Source organism: Crocuta crocuta, unplaced genomic scaffold (genome assembly GCF_008692635.1).
Source record: "Crocuta crocuta isolate KB4526 unplaced genomic scaffold, BGI_CrCroc_1.0 scaffold26, whole genome shotgun sequence".
In the NCBI taxonomy this organism is placed as follows: domain Eukaryota; kingdom Metazoa; phylum Chordata; class Mammalia; order Carnivora; family Hyaenidae; genus Crocuta; species Crocuta crocuta.
The window spans coordinates 12,220,739-12,238,483 of record NW_027532249.1 but is presented as its reverse complement, the minus strand read 5'-3'; the positions used below and the strand labels follow the sequence as shown (position 1 = coordinate 12,238,483).

Genomic DNA, 17,745 nt, shown 5'->3' with positions numbered 1-17,745 from the left:
CATGTTGTATAGCATGTGAATTTCATTACTTTTTATTTTTTTTATCTTAGTACGGACGTGCACAAGGTGGGGAGACGGGTAGAGTGAGAGAGAGAGAGAGAGAGAGAGAGAGAAAATCATAGATAGGCTCCACGCTCAACATGGAGTCTGATGTGGGGCTCAATCCTATGACCCTGGGATATGACTTAAGTCAAAATCAAGAGTCAGATGCTCAGTTGACTGAGCTATCCTGGTGCTGCTGAATTTCATTACTCTTTAAAGCTGAATATTGTCCATTGTATGTCTATACCACATTTTGTTCATCTGTTGATGGACACTTTGATCGTTTCACATCTTTTAGGCTATTGAGAATAATGCACTGTAAACACTGGGTATACAAATATTCGTTTGAGTCCTTCACACTTTTGGGTATATATTTAGAAATGGAATTGCTGGATCACATGGTAAATTTAATTTTTGAAGACCCTCCATACCTTTTCCACAATGGCTGTACTATATTGTATTCCCATCAGGAATGCTCAAGGGTTCGAGTTTCTCTGCATCCTCAGCAGCACTTGGTATTTTCTTTTTCTTCTTTTTTAATAGCCTTCCAATCCTACTGAAGTAGGATTTTAAAAATAATTTTTAATAATAATAATCTTTGGGTTTTTCTTAATATTTGACCACCTCTTGCTCGGGAACCACACCTTTCAGTTCTCCCACGGAGCCTTTCTTCTAATAATCCAGAATCTGTATTCCTTGACCTGATTTAAATATGCTTTATTTTACAGGCATTTTTCTTCTCTACAATTATCATTCTAGCCTTTCTTACTCTGTTCTTGTTTTATGTACTCATTTTAATAATTGCTTAGTTAAACACATTTTGAAGTCTGTGAACCTTATTCTGGGAAATCGTGTGATCATACTTTGCTGAGATTATTAGAGTAGGATTCTGAAAGAATGGAATATATACTATTTTTGTTACATTTGTAAATCAGTCATCTTAAGTCTCAGTGTCTTTATCAAATAAGAAGTTGGGTTAGATTTATTTAAATTTTATTCAGGACCTACTGCATTCAAGTCACTTCTGATAAGGTGAGCATACTAAGAGGAATTAAAGCCAAACTAATGGGTCCCCTGGGGATCTTGTAAATCTAAAGTCCTGTTATTTTATAAATTTAAAAAGTAAATTATGGTTTTATTTCCAGTTACTGTGAAATGGGGAAAGGAGAAATTTGAAGGTGTAGAATTGAACACTGATGAACCTCCAATGGTGTTCAAGGCTCAGCTTTTTGCACTGACTGGAGTCCAGCCAGCCAGACAGAAAGTTATGGTGAAAGGAGGAACATTGAAGGTAAAATTCAAATTTTCATTATATGTTATTATATAATTAGTGGAAACACCAGAAAATGTAGCATTTGAGGTATTTTATTTGGCAAGAGTATATAGTCTGAGATTAAAATGGTCTTATTCATGTCAGCGTAGGAAGGAACATTGCAGCCATATCAAAAACACTGTATTATAAAAGGATCATTAAAATTTTTATTTTAAAATGCATTGTATCAATGAATACTCTTGGGGGTCTGAGGAGTGTAGAACTTTCCATTTAGCTCTACTTTTGGGATATTTTTCCTGTGGGTGTGTTAAAAGTATTTTATCTTTTTTTAGACTAATACAAAAACTATTTATATATCCTTAATTTTCTGTTATAGGAGTAGAGAAAATTTTATATCTGTTAGAAATATGGAAGTTGCTTAAAAAGAGAAGACTACAGAAGACATTTTTGTACATCCATTCAGATGTTGAAAATCAAAGTATTTCAACATCTTTAGCAAAGCCCAGTTCTGGAATACTGAAAAACTTAATTTTTCTTTTCTTTTTAAAATTTTTTAATGTTTATGTATTTCTGAGAGAGGGAGAGAGACAGCATGAGCAGGGGAGGGTCAGAGAGAGGGAGACACAGAATCTGAAGCAGGCTCCAGGCTCTGAGCTGGCTGTCAGCACAGAACTCGATGCGGGGCTCAAATCCACGAACCGTGAGATCATGACCTGAGCTGAAGTTGGATGCTTAACTGACTGAGCCACCCAGGCACCCCAAAACTTAATTTTTTTCTTTTGGTCTGTTTTGCATTCTACTCATTAAAAAGGAGCTCCTATCACTTAAGAGTAATCACTATTTAACACCTATTTGGTGACAAAAAATTTTGCTTAAAAAATTAGGCTTAAGAAGGAACCTAATTTTCCCTTGGAATGATCACATTGACTACAATTAAGAGTTTAAGCTTACTGGCATCATTGGTGATGGGCCACAAAAAGATGCAAGTATTATTGTTTGTAATACTATGTAAGTATAGTTTTAAAAAGGTAATATCCTCAAGAGTTAGGTATGAAATACTAAAGAGCTGTAGTTAACTTTAGAGATAAGGCTTGGTTGCCTTTGTTAGCTGGGCAATAAATGAGATGTTGGTGAAGAAAACATTGTTTTCCCAAGTTACAAGTTGGGAAAGTTACAAGTTATAGTACGATAACTTTCCCAAGTTATGATCCTGTGGTAATTAGTGAGCTTGATAACCTAATTTGTGATGAGTTGTATACTGGTGGTATACTGTGGAGAGTCACAGAAAAATTGTAATTAAATGAAACTGACTACTAATAGCTATCACTTACTGAATACTTATTCTGTTTCAGGCTTTTATTTTCTTTAATTTTCACCTATATGTATTTTAAAAATGAGAGTAAAATAATTTCATAAATTAGAGAACTTAGCATCAGAGAGATTATTATTATTTTAAATGTTTATTTTTGAGAGAGAGGGAGGGAGGGGCAGGGAGATAGAGGATCCAGAAGCAGGGTCTGCACTCACAGTAGAGAGTCTGATGTGGGGCTCGAACTCAGGAACTGTGAGGTCATGACCTGAGCCCAAGTCCAACTTTAACCAGCTGAGCTGCCCAAGCACCCCCAGTGTCGGAGAGATTTAAGGAACATATATAGTAAGGCATCAGAAGAGCATGTGATTTCCAAATCAAGCAGATCTGGGTTCATTTTATGGTTTTTGTGACCTCAGATAACTAAGTGATCTGAGGGAGCATATATAGTTATTATTCCTTATGATTCGTAGTAATAACCCTTAAACTGAGAAGGGCATTTAGGAAGTTACTGTTGGCGCTTTGAAGCAGGGTGTCCAAAGGGAAGCATATTGAGTGCCTGGCATCTTCTGTAAAAATGAGAGTAACATATATGGAATTTAAGAAACAAAATAGATGAATATAGGTGAAGGGAAGGAAAAATAAAATAATAAAAACAGAGGAAAACAAACCATCAGAGATTCTTCACTTTAGAGAACAAACAGGGTTGTTGGAGGGGAGGTTGGAAAGGTTGGACTAAATGGGTGATGGGCATTAAGGAGGGTGCTTGTGATGAGCACTGGGTGTCGTATGTAAGTGATGAATCATTAAATTCTACTCCTGAAACCAGTACTACACTATATGTTAACTAACTTGAATGTAAATAAGATCTTGGAAGAAAAAAAAAGGAAAGAGTACTGAGGAGATGACTGACGATCTGGTGAAGGGCAAGGAGATTAGTAGCAGTAGGCCAAAATATCTGTGGGCCAATCATGGCATGAAAAAAATCTGGTTTTAATTGAATATATTGAGGCAGAAGTATTTAATTGCTTCATAGATATGGAATTTAGGACTTGAGAAACGTTTGTAGACATAGCAGATGTTACTAAGGGTTAGTTTGCCTTTGGTAATCGTGGTATTTTTCTTTAATGTTGGGGTTTTTTTTGGGAGAGAGAGAGATCATGAGCGGGGGAGGTGCTGAAAGGGAGAGGGACAGAGGGTCTGAAGTGGGCTCTGCACTAACAACAGAGAGCCTAAAGCGGGGCTCAAACTCATGACCCGAACTGTGAGATTTTGACTTGAGCCAAAGTTGGAAATCAGACACTTAACCAACTGACCTACCCAGGCACCTCCTTGGTATAATTTTTAATAGCACTTTCATTCCTAAGAATCTCCTACTTTTGGCAGTAAATTCTTATAATTGCTCTAATTATGTAGACCTTATTTCACAAATTACTCTTCATTCATGTCGTGTAAGCTAGTTATTAGCTTTGCTGGTTCCATACATGCAACAAACATGCAAAAAATTAATATCTGTCATCAATTAAATGTTTTTTAGTCCTTTGGGGATTGTCAAGTTTACTGTCTTTTAGATTGTGTCTTTTGTAGCTTAAGCAATTGTTAGATTTATTGGCTTTAAGACTGCGTATATGTGCCCTTGAGTGTGCAAGTGGAGGAGGGTCAGAGACAGAGGGAGACAGAGAATCCCAAGCAGGCTCCCATTGTTAGTGCAGAGCCTCAAGTGGGGCCCTCATCCCAGGAACCGGGATATCATGATCTGAACCGAAATCAAGAGTTGGATGCTCAACCCACTAAGCTACCCAGGTGCCACCCGCCCCTCCCCCACCAAGTAGTGTTATTATAGTTATTTTAAGTAAAATGTGCATAAAGAAAAAAATTCTGTTTTGGAGTAGTTTTTGTTTTTGTTTTTAATTATTTTTTAATGTTTATTATTTTTGAGAGAGAGAGAGAGAGAGAGAGAGAATGAGCAAGCGGGGGAGGAGCAAAGAGGGAGGGAGACACAGAATCAGAAGCAGGCCCCAGGCTCTGAGCTGTCAGCACAGAGCCTGACGCGGGGCTCAAACCCACAGACCGCAAGATCATGACCTGAGCTGAAATCGAGATCATGACCTGAGCTGAAATCGGCTGCTTTACCGACTGAGCCACCAGTGCGCCCCTGTTTGTTTTCTTAAAGTTTATTTCTTTTGAGAGAGAGAACAGGGGAGGGGCAAAGAGAGAAGAGAGAGAGAATCCCAAGAGTCTCAAGCAGGCTCCACACTGTTAGTGCAGAGTTCAACATGGGGCTCGAATCTGTCAACTGTGAGATCATGACCTGAGCTCAAGTCAAGAGTCAGATGCTTAAATGACTGAGCCACCCAGGTGCCCCTTGAGTAGTTTTAAAATTAGTTGATTNGCACTGGGTGTTATGTGGAAACTAATTTGACAATAAACTATTTGTAAAAAAATAAAAATAAATAAAATTCGTTGATTATTAGAATATGTTCAAATTGTACAGGAGTGGTTAAATGTTTTTTATTTGTTTTTAAAACAGGATGATGATTGGGGAAACATCAAAATAAAAAATGTAAGTATTACCATAACACTTCTATAATGTAGTTTCTTAATTAGTATACCAAAATATATTCAAAATGCCTTTTCTCCATATATACACATATGTATATGTATACACACATATATGTATATGTATATACATGTATATGTATATGTATACACACATATATGTATATGTATACACATGTATATGTATACACACATATGTATATGTATATACATGTATATGTATATGTGTATATATGTGTATATATGTATATGTACATATACGCATACGTATATGTGTGTATATATATGTATATGTATATATATGGAGAAATATATCTCTAGTTGTTCCAGCACTATCTGTTGAAAATACTTTCCTTTTCCTGTTGACTCATCTTGGAGTCTTTCTTGAAAATCGCTTGTAGGTTTATTTTTGTACTCCTGTGTCATTGATACATTTGATTATAACTTAGTTACTAAAACTTAATAATAAGTCCTAAAATGAGATAGAATAAGTTCTCTAACCTCTGCCAGAATATTTTAGCTTCTTTGCATTTTCTTACAATCTAGAATAAGTCTGTTAGTTTTTACAAAGGGACTCCTGGAATTTTGAGATTGTATTGGTTCTATAGTTAAGTTTGGGGAGAATGGGCATCTTACTATTGAGCATTAAAATGCTTAACTATGATGTACTCTGTTTAGGCCTTTATATTCTCTTAGCAGAATTTTGTACCTTCTCTGTGTAGAGATCTTCATGGTTTTTGTTAGATTCTTGGAATGTAGTGTTTCTTGGCTGTTGAAAATGATAATTAAAAAAAATTGTTTTCTAGTATTTGTGGGTAGACTTGATTTTTGTTTAAAAAAATTTTTTTAATGTTTTATTTCTGAGAGAGAGACAGAGACAGTGAGAGACAGCATGAGCATGGGAAGGTCAGAGAGAGAGGGAGACACAGAATCCAAAGCAGGCTCCAGGCTCTGAGCTGTTAGCACAGAGTCCGAAGCGGAGCTGGAACCCACGAACCGAGAGATCATGACTTGAGCTGAAGTTGGATGCTTAACCGACTGAGCTACCCAGGCGCCCCTCGTGGGTAGATTATAAAAATACAGTTTATTTTTATCCTGACTTTGCTAAATTCACTTAGTACTTGCAGTAGTCATTTTCTAGATCCCCTTTGCGCTTTTTATGTACATAAGTATGTATTCTGCAAATAGAGGTATTTTTACTTCTTCCTTTTCAGTCTTTATGATTTCTATTTCTTTTTATTGCCTTACTTCCCTGGGCTAGGACTTGTCACACATTGTTGAATAGAAAGTGATGAGAAAGGGCATCTTTGTTTTCTTAGCTCATTCAGTTCACGAAGACCTTTTAAATTATGAATGGCTGTTGAATTTTGTTTTAAGTGCTTTTTGTGCTTATTAAAAGGGTCATATGATTTTCCTACTTTATTCTGATCATCTGGTTAGTCTCCTTGATTTTTAATTGTTAAATCTTGCATTCCTGGGATGTGTGGCTTTAAAATTTTTTGGCCTTTGTGACCCTATTTACACTCCATTATTATTTTTAAACATGGTTAAATAGTGGGAAAAAGGAGTTGTCTTAAATCTTGACATTCTTTCCTAGTACACCAGAACTTAACATGTGATAGTTCATAATTGGTTAGTTTGTGGTAGAAACCACATCAGTGACCTTTCCTACATAAACATCTATTTGTATGTTTTGCACTTACAATGGATCTTATACTTGTGCATGATTTTATAACCTCATGTATTGGTCATTTGGAAAATACTGTTTTTCTGAGTTTTTTAGATCTTTCATACATTGATGTATTTTAATACACAATACCAAAAAATTGCATTCATTAATATCACTACCAACTTCAAAAAATTGCATTCATTAATATCACTACCAGCCTCAACAGTACATAGAGCTGCCAAGTACATAGTGATAGATGTAACATTCTAATTTTCACGCTAAATCTCTAATTTTGTCATTAACAACTATATACAATCAGTTGGTTTTCTTAAGGCAGCAAGCTCACTTCATTTATTTTTGAGAAAATTTTTGCTACTCAAATATAAAAACCCATAATTTATAGTTGTTTTAAGTAAAAATGATACTTCATTAAAAAAGCCGCTAGTCCAGGGGCACCTGGGTGGCTGGATGGCTCAGTCTGTTAAGTGTCTGACTTCGGATCTGGTCATGATCTCATGGTTCATGAGTTCCAGTCCTGTGTCAGGCTCTGTTCTGACAGCTAAGAGTCTGGAGCCTGCTTTGGATTCTGTGTGTCTCTCTCTCTGCCCCTCTTCCTGCTCATGCTCTATTGCTCTCTTTCTCTCAAAAATAAACATTGAAAAAAAATTTAAAAAAGCAACTAGTTCAGTTTGCAACTCAGACATTTATGCAAGCTTATATTGAAGAAAATGATTATACTTCAGTATGCAGATGTGTTGTTTTCATTGATTTTTTTTTTTAATAGATTTTATTTTTTAGAACAGCTTTGGGTTCACAGCAAAAACTAAGTGGAAGATACAGAGCTTTCCGACATACATAGCCTTTTTCATTACCAGAATCCCCTACACACAATTTGGCACATTTGTTATAATTGATGAACATACATTGACTCATCATTGGTACCCCCGCCCCCAATTCTGTATGCTCTGCCTCATCCCTTCCTCCGGTCAACCGTCTGATAATCATTGATATTTCACTGTCTCTGTGGTTTGGCCTTTTCCCAGAATGTCATGTAGTTGGAATCCTACAGTATGTGGCCTTTTCAGATTGACTTCTTTCACTTAGTAATCTATGTTTAGGTTTTCTCCATGTCTTTCATGGCTTTGATAGTTCAGTTCTGTTTAGTGCTGATTAATAGTCCATTTTCTGGATATTTCACAGTTTATTCACCTACTGAAGGAGATCTTGATTGCTAGAAGTTTTTTGTTTTTTGTTGTTTTTTTTTTTAATGGATGCTTCCCATTCCATAGCACAGAATATGAAAAAGGAATGAATTCAAAAGGTTGAGATTAAAAATGATTTTTTTACCAGTTCATTTGATATCATTACTGTGATATGTGTTAAACTGTTAAAATATTTTGCACTATTAGTGCAAGTGTCTGCACATGAACAAGGAACAGTAACTTTCTTGGTATTATGAAAACAGTTTTGATTGTGCTGGTGCTGTGAAAGAATTTTACAGACCAATAGGGATTCACAGACACTTTGAGAACTGGGACAAACCCATTAAATCATGATGTATTTATCTCATTATATATTGCTGGATTTTATTTTCTCATTTTTAAATTTTTACTATTATTTTTTAATGTTTATTTTTGAGAGAGACAGAGTGCGAGTTGGGGAGGGGTGGAGAGAGAGGGAGATACAGAATTCGAAGCAGCTCCAGGCTCTGAGCTGTCAGCACAGAGCCTGATGCAGGGCTTGAACTCAGACTGAGAGATGATGACCTGAGCTGATGTTGGATGCTCAACTGACAGAGCCACCCAGGCACCCTTCATTTTTTTAAAAAGGATATTCGTATGTACGTTCATGAGGGATATTAGTATTTTTATTTGGAGACTTACTTCCCATTCTTTTCTAAATGAGTTTGTGTAAGATTGGTATTATTTCTCTAAGTATTTGAAATAATTTATCTGTGAATTCTACTACCTGGACCTGGATTTTTCTTTATGTTCTGTTTGAGCTTCTTGGATTTGTGGGTTTTTAGTTTTTTTTACATTTGGAAAAGTGTAGCTATTTCTTTAAGTATGTTTTCTGTGGGCCCTTCTCTCTCCTCTTTTCTAATATTTATTTATTTTGAGAAAGAGCGAGTAGGGGAAGGGCACAGGGAGAGAGAGAGAGGGATAGCATCCCAAGCAGGCTCCACAGTGTCACCATGGAGGCTGATGTAGGGCTCAAACCCACAAACTGTGAGATCATGACCCCAGCTGAAATCAAAAGTTAGACGTTTAACCAGCTGAGCCACCCAGGTGCCCTCTCTTCTTTTTTGAGACTGCAATTACACATATATTGGGTAGTTTTGCCCACTATACAATTTTGGTCCCTTTAATTTCTGTGTGTGTGTGTGTGTGTGTGTGTGTGTGTGTGTGTGTGCGCGCGCGTATTCATCTTTCTCTTTTTTTAATGCTTATTTATTTTAAGAGAGAGAGAGAGGGTGCATGTGTGCAAGAGGGGCAGAAGGGAGAGAGAGAATCCCAAGTAGAGCTTGATGTCGGGTTCTATCTCAGGAACTGTGTGATCATGACCTGAGCTGAAATCGAGTCGGATGCTTAACCAACATAACCACCCAGGCGTCCTGTATCTTTTCCTCTCTTGATAGATATTTGTGTTTATACTTTTTGACTATTATGAATAAAACTGCTGTGAACCTTCATCTTTGTAGGTGCATATTTTCATTTTTCTTGAGTAAATACCTACAAGTGAAATTGCTGGATCATATGGTTAACCTATATGTTTAACTTTGTAAGAAACTGCCGAATACCTTCCATAGTGGTGGTTGTACCGTTTTACATTACTGTGAACAGTGTATGATAGATCCAGTTCTACATCATCACAGCATTTGATTGTTGTCAGTCATTTTTTTTTAACAATTCTGGTGGATGTGTAGTGATGCTTTCTTGTGGTTTTAGTTTACCTTTATGTGATGACTAATGATACTGAATAAATTTAATGAGCTTATTGGCAACTTCTTTATCTTCTATTTGTAAAACATCTGTTCAAATCTTTACCTATTTTTAATTAGATTGTTAATTGTATTTTGAATATTGATATATATTGGAATCAAGTTTTGTGATATATATGTGCTGTGATATTTTCTCCTAGTTTGTGTTTTTTAGTCATTTAATGTGTTTTGAGTACTTGCAAATTTTGTTGAAGTATAATTTATCAGTTTTTTTTCTTTTATTTATGGCTTTGACTGCATCCCATCTAAGAAATCTTTGCCTGCATCAAGGTCACAAGAGACTTATGTTTTCTAAAATTTTTACAAGTTTTACCTTTTATGTTTAGGTATATCATCTGTTTTGAGCAGACTCTTGTGTTTGTTAAGTAATTGTTGGAAGTTTATTTTGTTTTCCATGTGAGTGTTCACTTGTGAGAGCACATGTAAGTCTGTTTCTGGATTTTCTTCTCTTCTGTTGGTGTGTATACATACCTTTATACCAATATTTATTTTCCACAGTTGTGATTATTCAAGATTTGAAATCAAGTAGTGTGAGTCCGATAGTTCTTTTTCAAAACTATTGGCTATTCTAAGATCTTTGCATGTCCTTTGCACTTTTTAGATTCAGCTTATTTTCTACAAGAGTCTGCTGGGAGTTTGGAATTACATTGATACTATATATCTAATTGGGACTTTTTTTTAAAGCTTATTATTTTGAGAGAGTGGCGGGGAGGGGCAGAGAGAGAGGGATAGAGAAAGAATTCCCAAGCAGGCGGGCTCTCAGCACAGAGCCTGACGTGCGGCTGGAACTCATGAACTGTGAGATCATGACCTGGGCCAAAATCCAGAGTCAGATGCTTAACTGACTGAGCTACCCAGGTACTCCTCAAATTGGGACATCTTAATATTTGTGTCTTCTAATTTACAAGCATGGTATATACCTCTCCATTATTTAGATATTAAAATTTCTCAAAAACAGTGTTTTATATTTTCAGTTTAGGGTCTTATACATGTTTTGTTAAATGTCATTAAGTATTTCATGGTTTGATGCTATCATAAAGGGGTTTTTGAGTGTTATCTTCTGATTGTTTATTGCTAATATATAGAGGTAGAATTATTGTATATGGATCTTGTGGCCTGTGATTTTGCTGATTTTTACATATTGGTGTTTAGGATAATGTAGGTTGGTATACCGTCATGCTGCAAATAAGAATGATTTTATTTTGGGGTGCCTGGGTAGCTCAGTCGGTTAAGCGTTCAGCTTCGGCTCAGGTCATGATCTCGCAGTTCGTGGATTCGAGCCCCGCATTGGGCTCTGTGCTGACAGCTAGCTCAGAGCCTGGAGGCTGTTTCGGATTCTGTATCTCCCTCTCTCTCTGACCGTCCCCTGCTCATACACTCGCTCTCTCTCTCCCTCCCTCTCTCTTTCAGAAAGAAATAAAACATTAAAAAAATTTTTTAAAAAGAATGGTTTTATTCTTTCCTTTTCAATTTCCCCTTTTATTATTTTTTTCCTTTGCTGTATTTCACTGGTTAGGATTTTCAGCACACAGTGTTGAGTAGAAGTGGTTGATAGTGGACATTGTTGCTTTTTTCCTGATCTTAGAAGAAAAATCTCCAGTCTTGGCTGGAGTTGTTTTACAGATGTTCACCATTAGTTGGAGGAAGTTCTTTTCTGAAAGAGATTTTTAAAAAATGTTTTAGAGAATTCTTCATTGAGGCTTGGAGCTTATGGGAAGACTTTAAGATTTAGTGTATTTAATAAATGGGGAACTATTCAGATGTTAAATTTTCTTTTACATGATTTTGGCAATTAGCATCTTTTAAGGAATTGGTTCATTTAATTTACAGTTTAGATTGTTGAGTTGATTGGCATAATACACTCTTAATATCCTTTAATTCTAGGGTCTGTAGTGCTGTTTTCTCTCTCTCTCTCTCTTTTCTGGCATTGGCATATTGTGATTTCTCTCTCACTTTCTTCATTATCTACCCAGAGGTTTGTCAATTTCATTGATATTCCCCCCCCCAAAGAATCAACTTTTGCTTGTTTATTCATTAATGATTTCACCTTTTTGCTTCATTTCCTTCTTTTACTTTTTTTTCAGGTTGATTTATTTTGAGAAGGAGAGAGCATGAGCAGGGGAGAGAGAGAGAGAGAGGGGAGAGAGAGAGAGAGAGACAGAGTGAGAGAAAGAGAGAAAAATCTCAAGATGACTCAGTGCTGTCAGCACAGAGCCCAATGTGGGGCTCCATTTCATGAACTGTGAGATCATGACCTGAGCCAAAATCGAGAGTTGGACGTTTAATCGACTGAACCACTCAGGCACCCCTACTTGGGTTTTTAATGTATACTTTTTCTAGCTTCTTATGGTAGAAGCTTAAGACTTTTGCTTGTTTACCATTTATCTCTTTTGCCCAGTTTTTTATTGTGTGTTCGCCTTACTGTTTTTTTTTTTAAGGTGCTTTTATATAGTGTAATTTTTTTTCTAGTCTTTCCTCTTAAATTTTGACTGATAGTTTAAACTTGGAAGTTGTCAAGATTTTTGCAGTTAGTGACATAAGTTCTTTGATCTTTTATGTCAGTTTTAGAAAATCTTCCAGCAAAGCAAGATATTTTGGATTCACTTACATGTTTTGGTAATTATTTGTTTCATTTTTTTACATCTCTAATGTGTAATTCATTTTAGGCATGACTATACCATGAGGTGAGAACTGATTATTTTTTTTCTAAATTCTTATCCAGTTTTCCTCAACATTCTTCATTGCATAATCTCTTTTCTTTAGTCTTTCTTTATTCTTTTTTAGAAATTTCTTAGCTATTGGGGCACCTGGGTGGCTCAGTCATTTAAGCATCTGACTTCGGCTCACGTCATGATCTCATGGTTTGTGGGTTTGAGCCCCGCGTCGGGCTCTGTGCTGACAGCTAGCTCAGAGCCTGGAGCCTGCTTCAGATTCTGTGTCTCCCTCTCTCTCTGACCCTCCCCTGCTCATTCTCTCTCTCTCAGAAATAAATAAAAACATTTAAAAATTTCTTAGCTATTGTTATGAGTATAAGCTTGCTACATGAATGAATCGTTTTGTAAAGTTTCAGAAAGAAATTAAATTTATATAATAATTTGGAATCCCATCTTTATAATAATGTTCTTAGTCTAGGAATTGGTTAGGGCTGTGAAAATGTTGGGGTTCATGAGTGAATGGTCAAGAATGAATTCTTGACATGTCTTTGATGCAGAAAGGGGGGCTTTATTAAAGCACAAGGCAGGATCTGTTAGCAGAATAAGCACTGAGATGGTGTGGAGTGACTGATTATATACTTTCAAGTTGGGAGGGATTTAGGGATAGTTTAAGTTTCTAAGGAATTTGGAAGCAAGGTTTCTAGGACCTTATGGGGCTAGCTGTTGTTAGGATACGGTCATTTACTGTCTAGTAAAACCTTAGTCATGAGACTCTTTAGATGTGTATTAGTGGCTACATGTTTGGAAGATGATTGCTAACATGTACCTGGGGAGGAGGGTAGAGATAAAGGAAGATTCCAAAGGGATTTTTTTTTATAGGATCCTGGAGGTCAGGCTAATGTCAAGCTAAGTTTGCCTTTTGCCTATAGCAAAGTATTAATTAACACTGAAGCAGCTAATAAGCTCCTTGAGGAAGATTACTCTGCCTGTCTCAGGTCAATGGGTTTGCCAGTGGACTGTAAGTTGTAAGGAATTTTAATTTATTTCTGTATTTTACCTTTGTTCTTCACATCAGTCATGACCTTCAGTTTACTATTTAGGTGTTTTGCTGTATCTCTAAGTAAAGCTTTATAGTTTTCTTATTAGAGTAGAACATATATCTTGTTACGTTTAGTTTTTTAATTGGTTTTGTTTTTCTTTTATATTTCTAACAAACTATTGCAAGTACATTTGTTTAAATACTTGGTTTTCTTGAGATAGTTGTCTTTGGAAAAAGATTCTTTAGTGATGGTTTAGTATTGCTTTGCCATTATCTTACAGAAAGCTTAAGTTAAAAATAACCGGTGATAAAGTGAAGGTTATTGGATTTCAGCATAGGTACTCTCAAGACTGAGTTTGTTAACTTTATTAATTTTCTTAAAGGCTTTATTTTTAATCTCTACACTCAACAAGGAATTCATACTCACAGTCCTGAGATCAAGAGTTGCATGCTCCACTGACTGAGCCAACTAGGTGTCCCAGCCTTATTAATTTTCTAATTTTAATCCTCATCTAGAAATTTTTATCTTCTCTTTTTTTTTTTTTAAACCTCCCTACTCTTCTTTGTCTTATGCATTCATGTCTTCCATAGTAAGATATTGTTCACATTTCAGGATTATGAGGGTTAGGGGGACATTGTTCTTCTGTTGTATGGAATGTTACATATGTATTGAATATAAACATTCCCTTAGGCTAATAATGTAGAACTATGAAATTGGATATTTTGAACTTAGGTGTTTGATGCTTTTTAATAATGGAGGGTTTGCTCTCAAAATAATTCTATTAAAATGTAAATCATTGTTACAGTTACAAATAGACATTCACAGAAAGAATTTTCTCTGTGCTTTGTTTGTTATGGGGAGAAATGATTCCACTAAAGGTTAATGATTATTTCAAGAATTCCCTCCACTCCAGTATTTAAACATTCTCACCTGTCTTAACTTTTGTTTATTTTTGAGAGAGAAGTGTGAGCAGGGGAGGAGCAGAGCGAGAGGGAGACACAGAATCTGAAGCAGGCTTCAGGCTCTGAGCTGTCAGCACAGAGCCAGACGCAGGGTTTGAACCCACGGACCATGAGATCATGACCTGAGCCAAAGCTGGGCAGTTAACTGACTGAACCACTCAGGTGCCCCCATTCTCACCTGTCTTTATGACAGTATTTATTTTTCTCCTAGCTTCAGTGAGGCATAATTATTATGGATTAAAATTCACCTATTGTTAGTATACAGTTTGAATTTGCTTAATTTTATAGAGTCATGTAATCACCACCACAGTGATGATACAGAAGTCCCACTATTTTGAAGTTTCTTCACTCCCCTTTGCAGATAAGCAGGTGACCTCTGGCCTGAACAGCCAGCTCAGTACCTTTTTTTTTTTTTTTAATCAGCAGCTTTTAGTATATTGATAAGAGTTGTGTATCCTTTCACTACAATATAATTTTAGAACATTTCCATCGCCCTTGGAAAAAATGGGTGCCTGTTAAGTCACTCCCTCTTCCCACCTTTATCCCTAGCAACCACTAGTCTACTTGGTGTCTTTGCAGATTTACCTTTTCTGGCAAATACAAGCATGCAATATGTGTTGTTATTCTGTCTGGTTTCTTTTGTTGGATATACAAATCATTTGAACATTTTTATGGAATTTAATTGTTTTGTGTTAAAAACAGGGAATGACTCTACTAATGATGGGGTCAGCAGATGCTCTTCCAGAGGAGCCCTCAGCTAAAACTGTCTTTGTAGAAGACATGACTGAAGAACAGTTAGCATCTGCAGTAAGACATATGACATTTTATATATTTGATTGCTATAGTTACTAGGATGCCTTTCAGAAAGTAGCATCTAAATGTTTTAAAGATTTAATTGTTAGTATTAAGATGTATGTTTTTAGTAGTAGAAATAATTGGATAATTCAATGCTAAGTCAATTAGTATCTTTAATAAGTGGCGATGCTAACTGCTATTACTTTATGGGAAAACAAGCGTAAAGAGGATAATTAGTTTAAATGCTGGGTTGTTACCCTGAGATACCACCTCACACCTGTCAGAGTGGCTAAAATGAAAAAATCAGGAGACTCTAGATGTTGGCAAGAATATGGAGAAATGTGCACCCTCCTACACTCTTGTTGGGAATGTAAACTGGTACAGCCCCTCTGGGAAACAGTGTGGAGGTTCCTGAAGAAATTAACAATAGAACTCCCCCATGACCCAGCAATAGCACTACTAGGAATTTACCCAAGGAATACAGGAGTGCTGATGCATAGGGGCCACATGTACCCTAATGTTCATAGCAGCACTTTCAACAATAGCCAAATCATGGAAAGAGCCTAAGTGTCCATCAACTGACCAATGGATCAAGAAGATGTGGTTTATCTATACAATGGAATACTACATGGCAATGAGAAAGAATGAAATCTGGCCATTTGTAGCAACATGGATGGACCTTGAGGGTGTTATGCTGAGCGAAATAAGTCAGGCAGAGAAGGACAGACACCATATATTTTCACTCATATGTGGAACAGGAGAAACTTAACAGTGGATCATAAGGGAGGGGAAGGGGAAAAGATAGTAAGGAGAGGGAGGGAGGCAAACCATAAAAGACTCTTAAATACTTATTTGAGAACAAACTGAGGGTTGATGAGGGGTGGGGGAGAGGGGAAAATGGGTGATGGGCATGGAGGAGGGCACTTGTTGGGATGAGCACTGGGTGTTATATGGAAACCAACTTGACAGTAAACTATATTAAAAAAAGAAAGCTGGGTTTAAATTCTTAAAATTTTCCTTGTTGAAAATACAATGTGTTCTAAATTACAATATTGTTTTAAAAAAACTGGTCAACACAAACTTGTCAAATGTTATTTTTTTATCATTGAGCATTTTTATAGTGTTACTTTTTTTTCTGTTTTTTTGAAGTGTTTCTATGTATACTTTGTTACCTCGTTGTAATGATAAGCCTGCAAAGGCGGGCAAGACTCATAATGATTGTTCTCTTATTTTCAAGAAGGGAGTTAAAACACAGAATATTTGTCAGCATATTGCAAGTACACATTTCTGTTGGGATATAAGACATTGTTACTTTTGGGTGAATGTGGAATATAAATTGGTATGAGTTGGTAAATTGTACCTCAAAGTGTAAATTTTAGGAATTTTGTATATGCTATGTCATTTTATAAAAATGAGTAATCCTTTTCCTTATCAGATGGAATTACCATGTGGATTGACGAATCTTGGTAACACTTGTTACATGAATGCTACAGTTCAGTGTATTCGTTCTGTGCCTGAACTCAAAGATGCCCTTAAAAGGTAAGGCCAAAGAGAAATGTTGTTAAGTCCTATTGGTAGGTAAGGGAGGTTCACATTTGGGTGAGTAGTGTTTAGTGTATACTTGTATGTATAGTTTTTGAGCAGCTTTATTTGAGATATTTATTGTACAATTCATCTGTTTAAAATATTTGATTAAATGGTCTTTATTCACAGGGTTGTACAGCCATCCCCACAGTCTAAGTTTAGATTATTTTCTTCCTTCCTGAAAGAAACCTGTTGCTGAGCAGTCACTCGTTTTACCTTTCCCACTTCCAGCTCTAGGCAACCATTTATCTACTTTCTGTCTTACACATTTACCTTTTCTGGACATTTCATATAAATGGAATCATACAATAAATAATTTTTATGACTGGTTTCTTTTACTTAGCATAATATTTTCTGGGTTTATTCATGTTGTAGTATGTATGTCAGTACTTCATTTTTTAATGGCTGAATAATCTTTAACTCTATGGACATACCATATTGTGTTAATATGTGCATCTGTTGATAAACATTGATTAGTTTCCATTTTGAGGCTGTTATGATAATGTTAATAAGGAACATTCAGGGAGAAGATTTTGTGCAGACCAGTTGTTTTCATTTCTCTTGGATATGAGTGGATTACTTGGTCATGTAGTAAGTCTTTGTTAAACAGCATTTTGAGAAACTGCCAAACTGCTTGGCACCATTTTCTCTTCTCACCAGCAACGTAAAAGAGTTCCAATTTCTCCACCTCCATGCCAATCTTTTTGTTCAGATGTCTTTGATTATAGTCATCCTAATGGTAAAATGGTATCTCATTATAGTTATCATTTGCATTTACCTAATGGCTAGTGATGAGCATCTTTTTATGTATTTATTGGCTTGTATATCTTCTTTGGGGAAACGTCTGTTCAAATCCT

General features: G+C 36.0%; 1 protein-coding gene across 1 annotated transcript in view; it reads left to right on the top strand.

Moving 5' to 3' along the window:
* Nucleotides 1-1,171: 1,171 nt before the first annotated feature.
* USP14 (ubiquitin specific peptidase 14) overlaps nucleotides 1,172-17,745 on the top strand; it is a 39,860-nt gene continuing 23,286 nt past the window's right edge. The window contains exons 1-4 of the mRNA XM_077778211.1: nucleotides 1,172-1,333; nucleotides 5,155-5,187; nucleotides 15,212-15,316; nucleotides 16,740-16,843. Of these exons, the coding sequence (XP_077634337.1) occupies nucleotides 1,172-1,333; nucleotides 5,155-5,187; nucleotides 15,212-15,316; nucleotides 16,740-16,843 (404 nt within the window). The remainder of the gene's footprint in view (nucleotides 1,334-5,154; nucleotides 5,188-15,211; nucleotides 15,317-16,739; nucleotides 16,844-17,745) is intronic.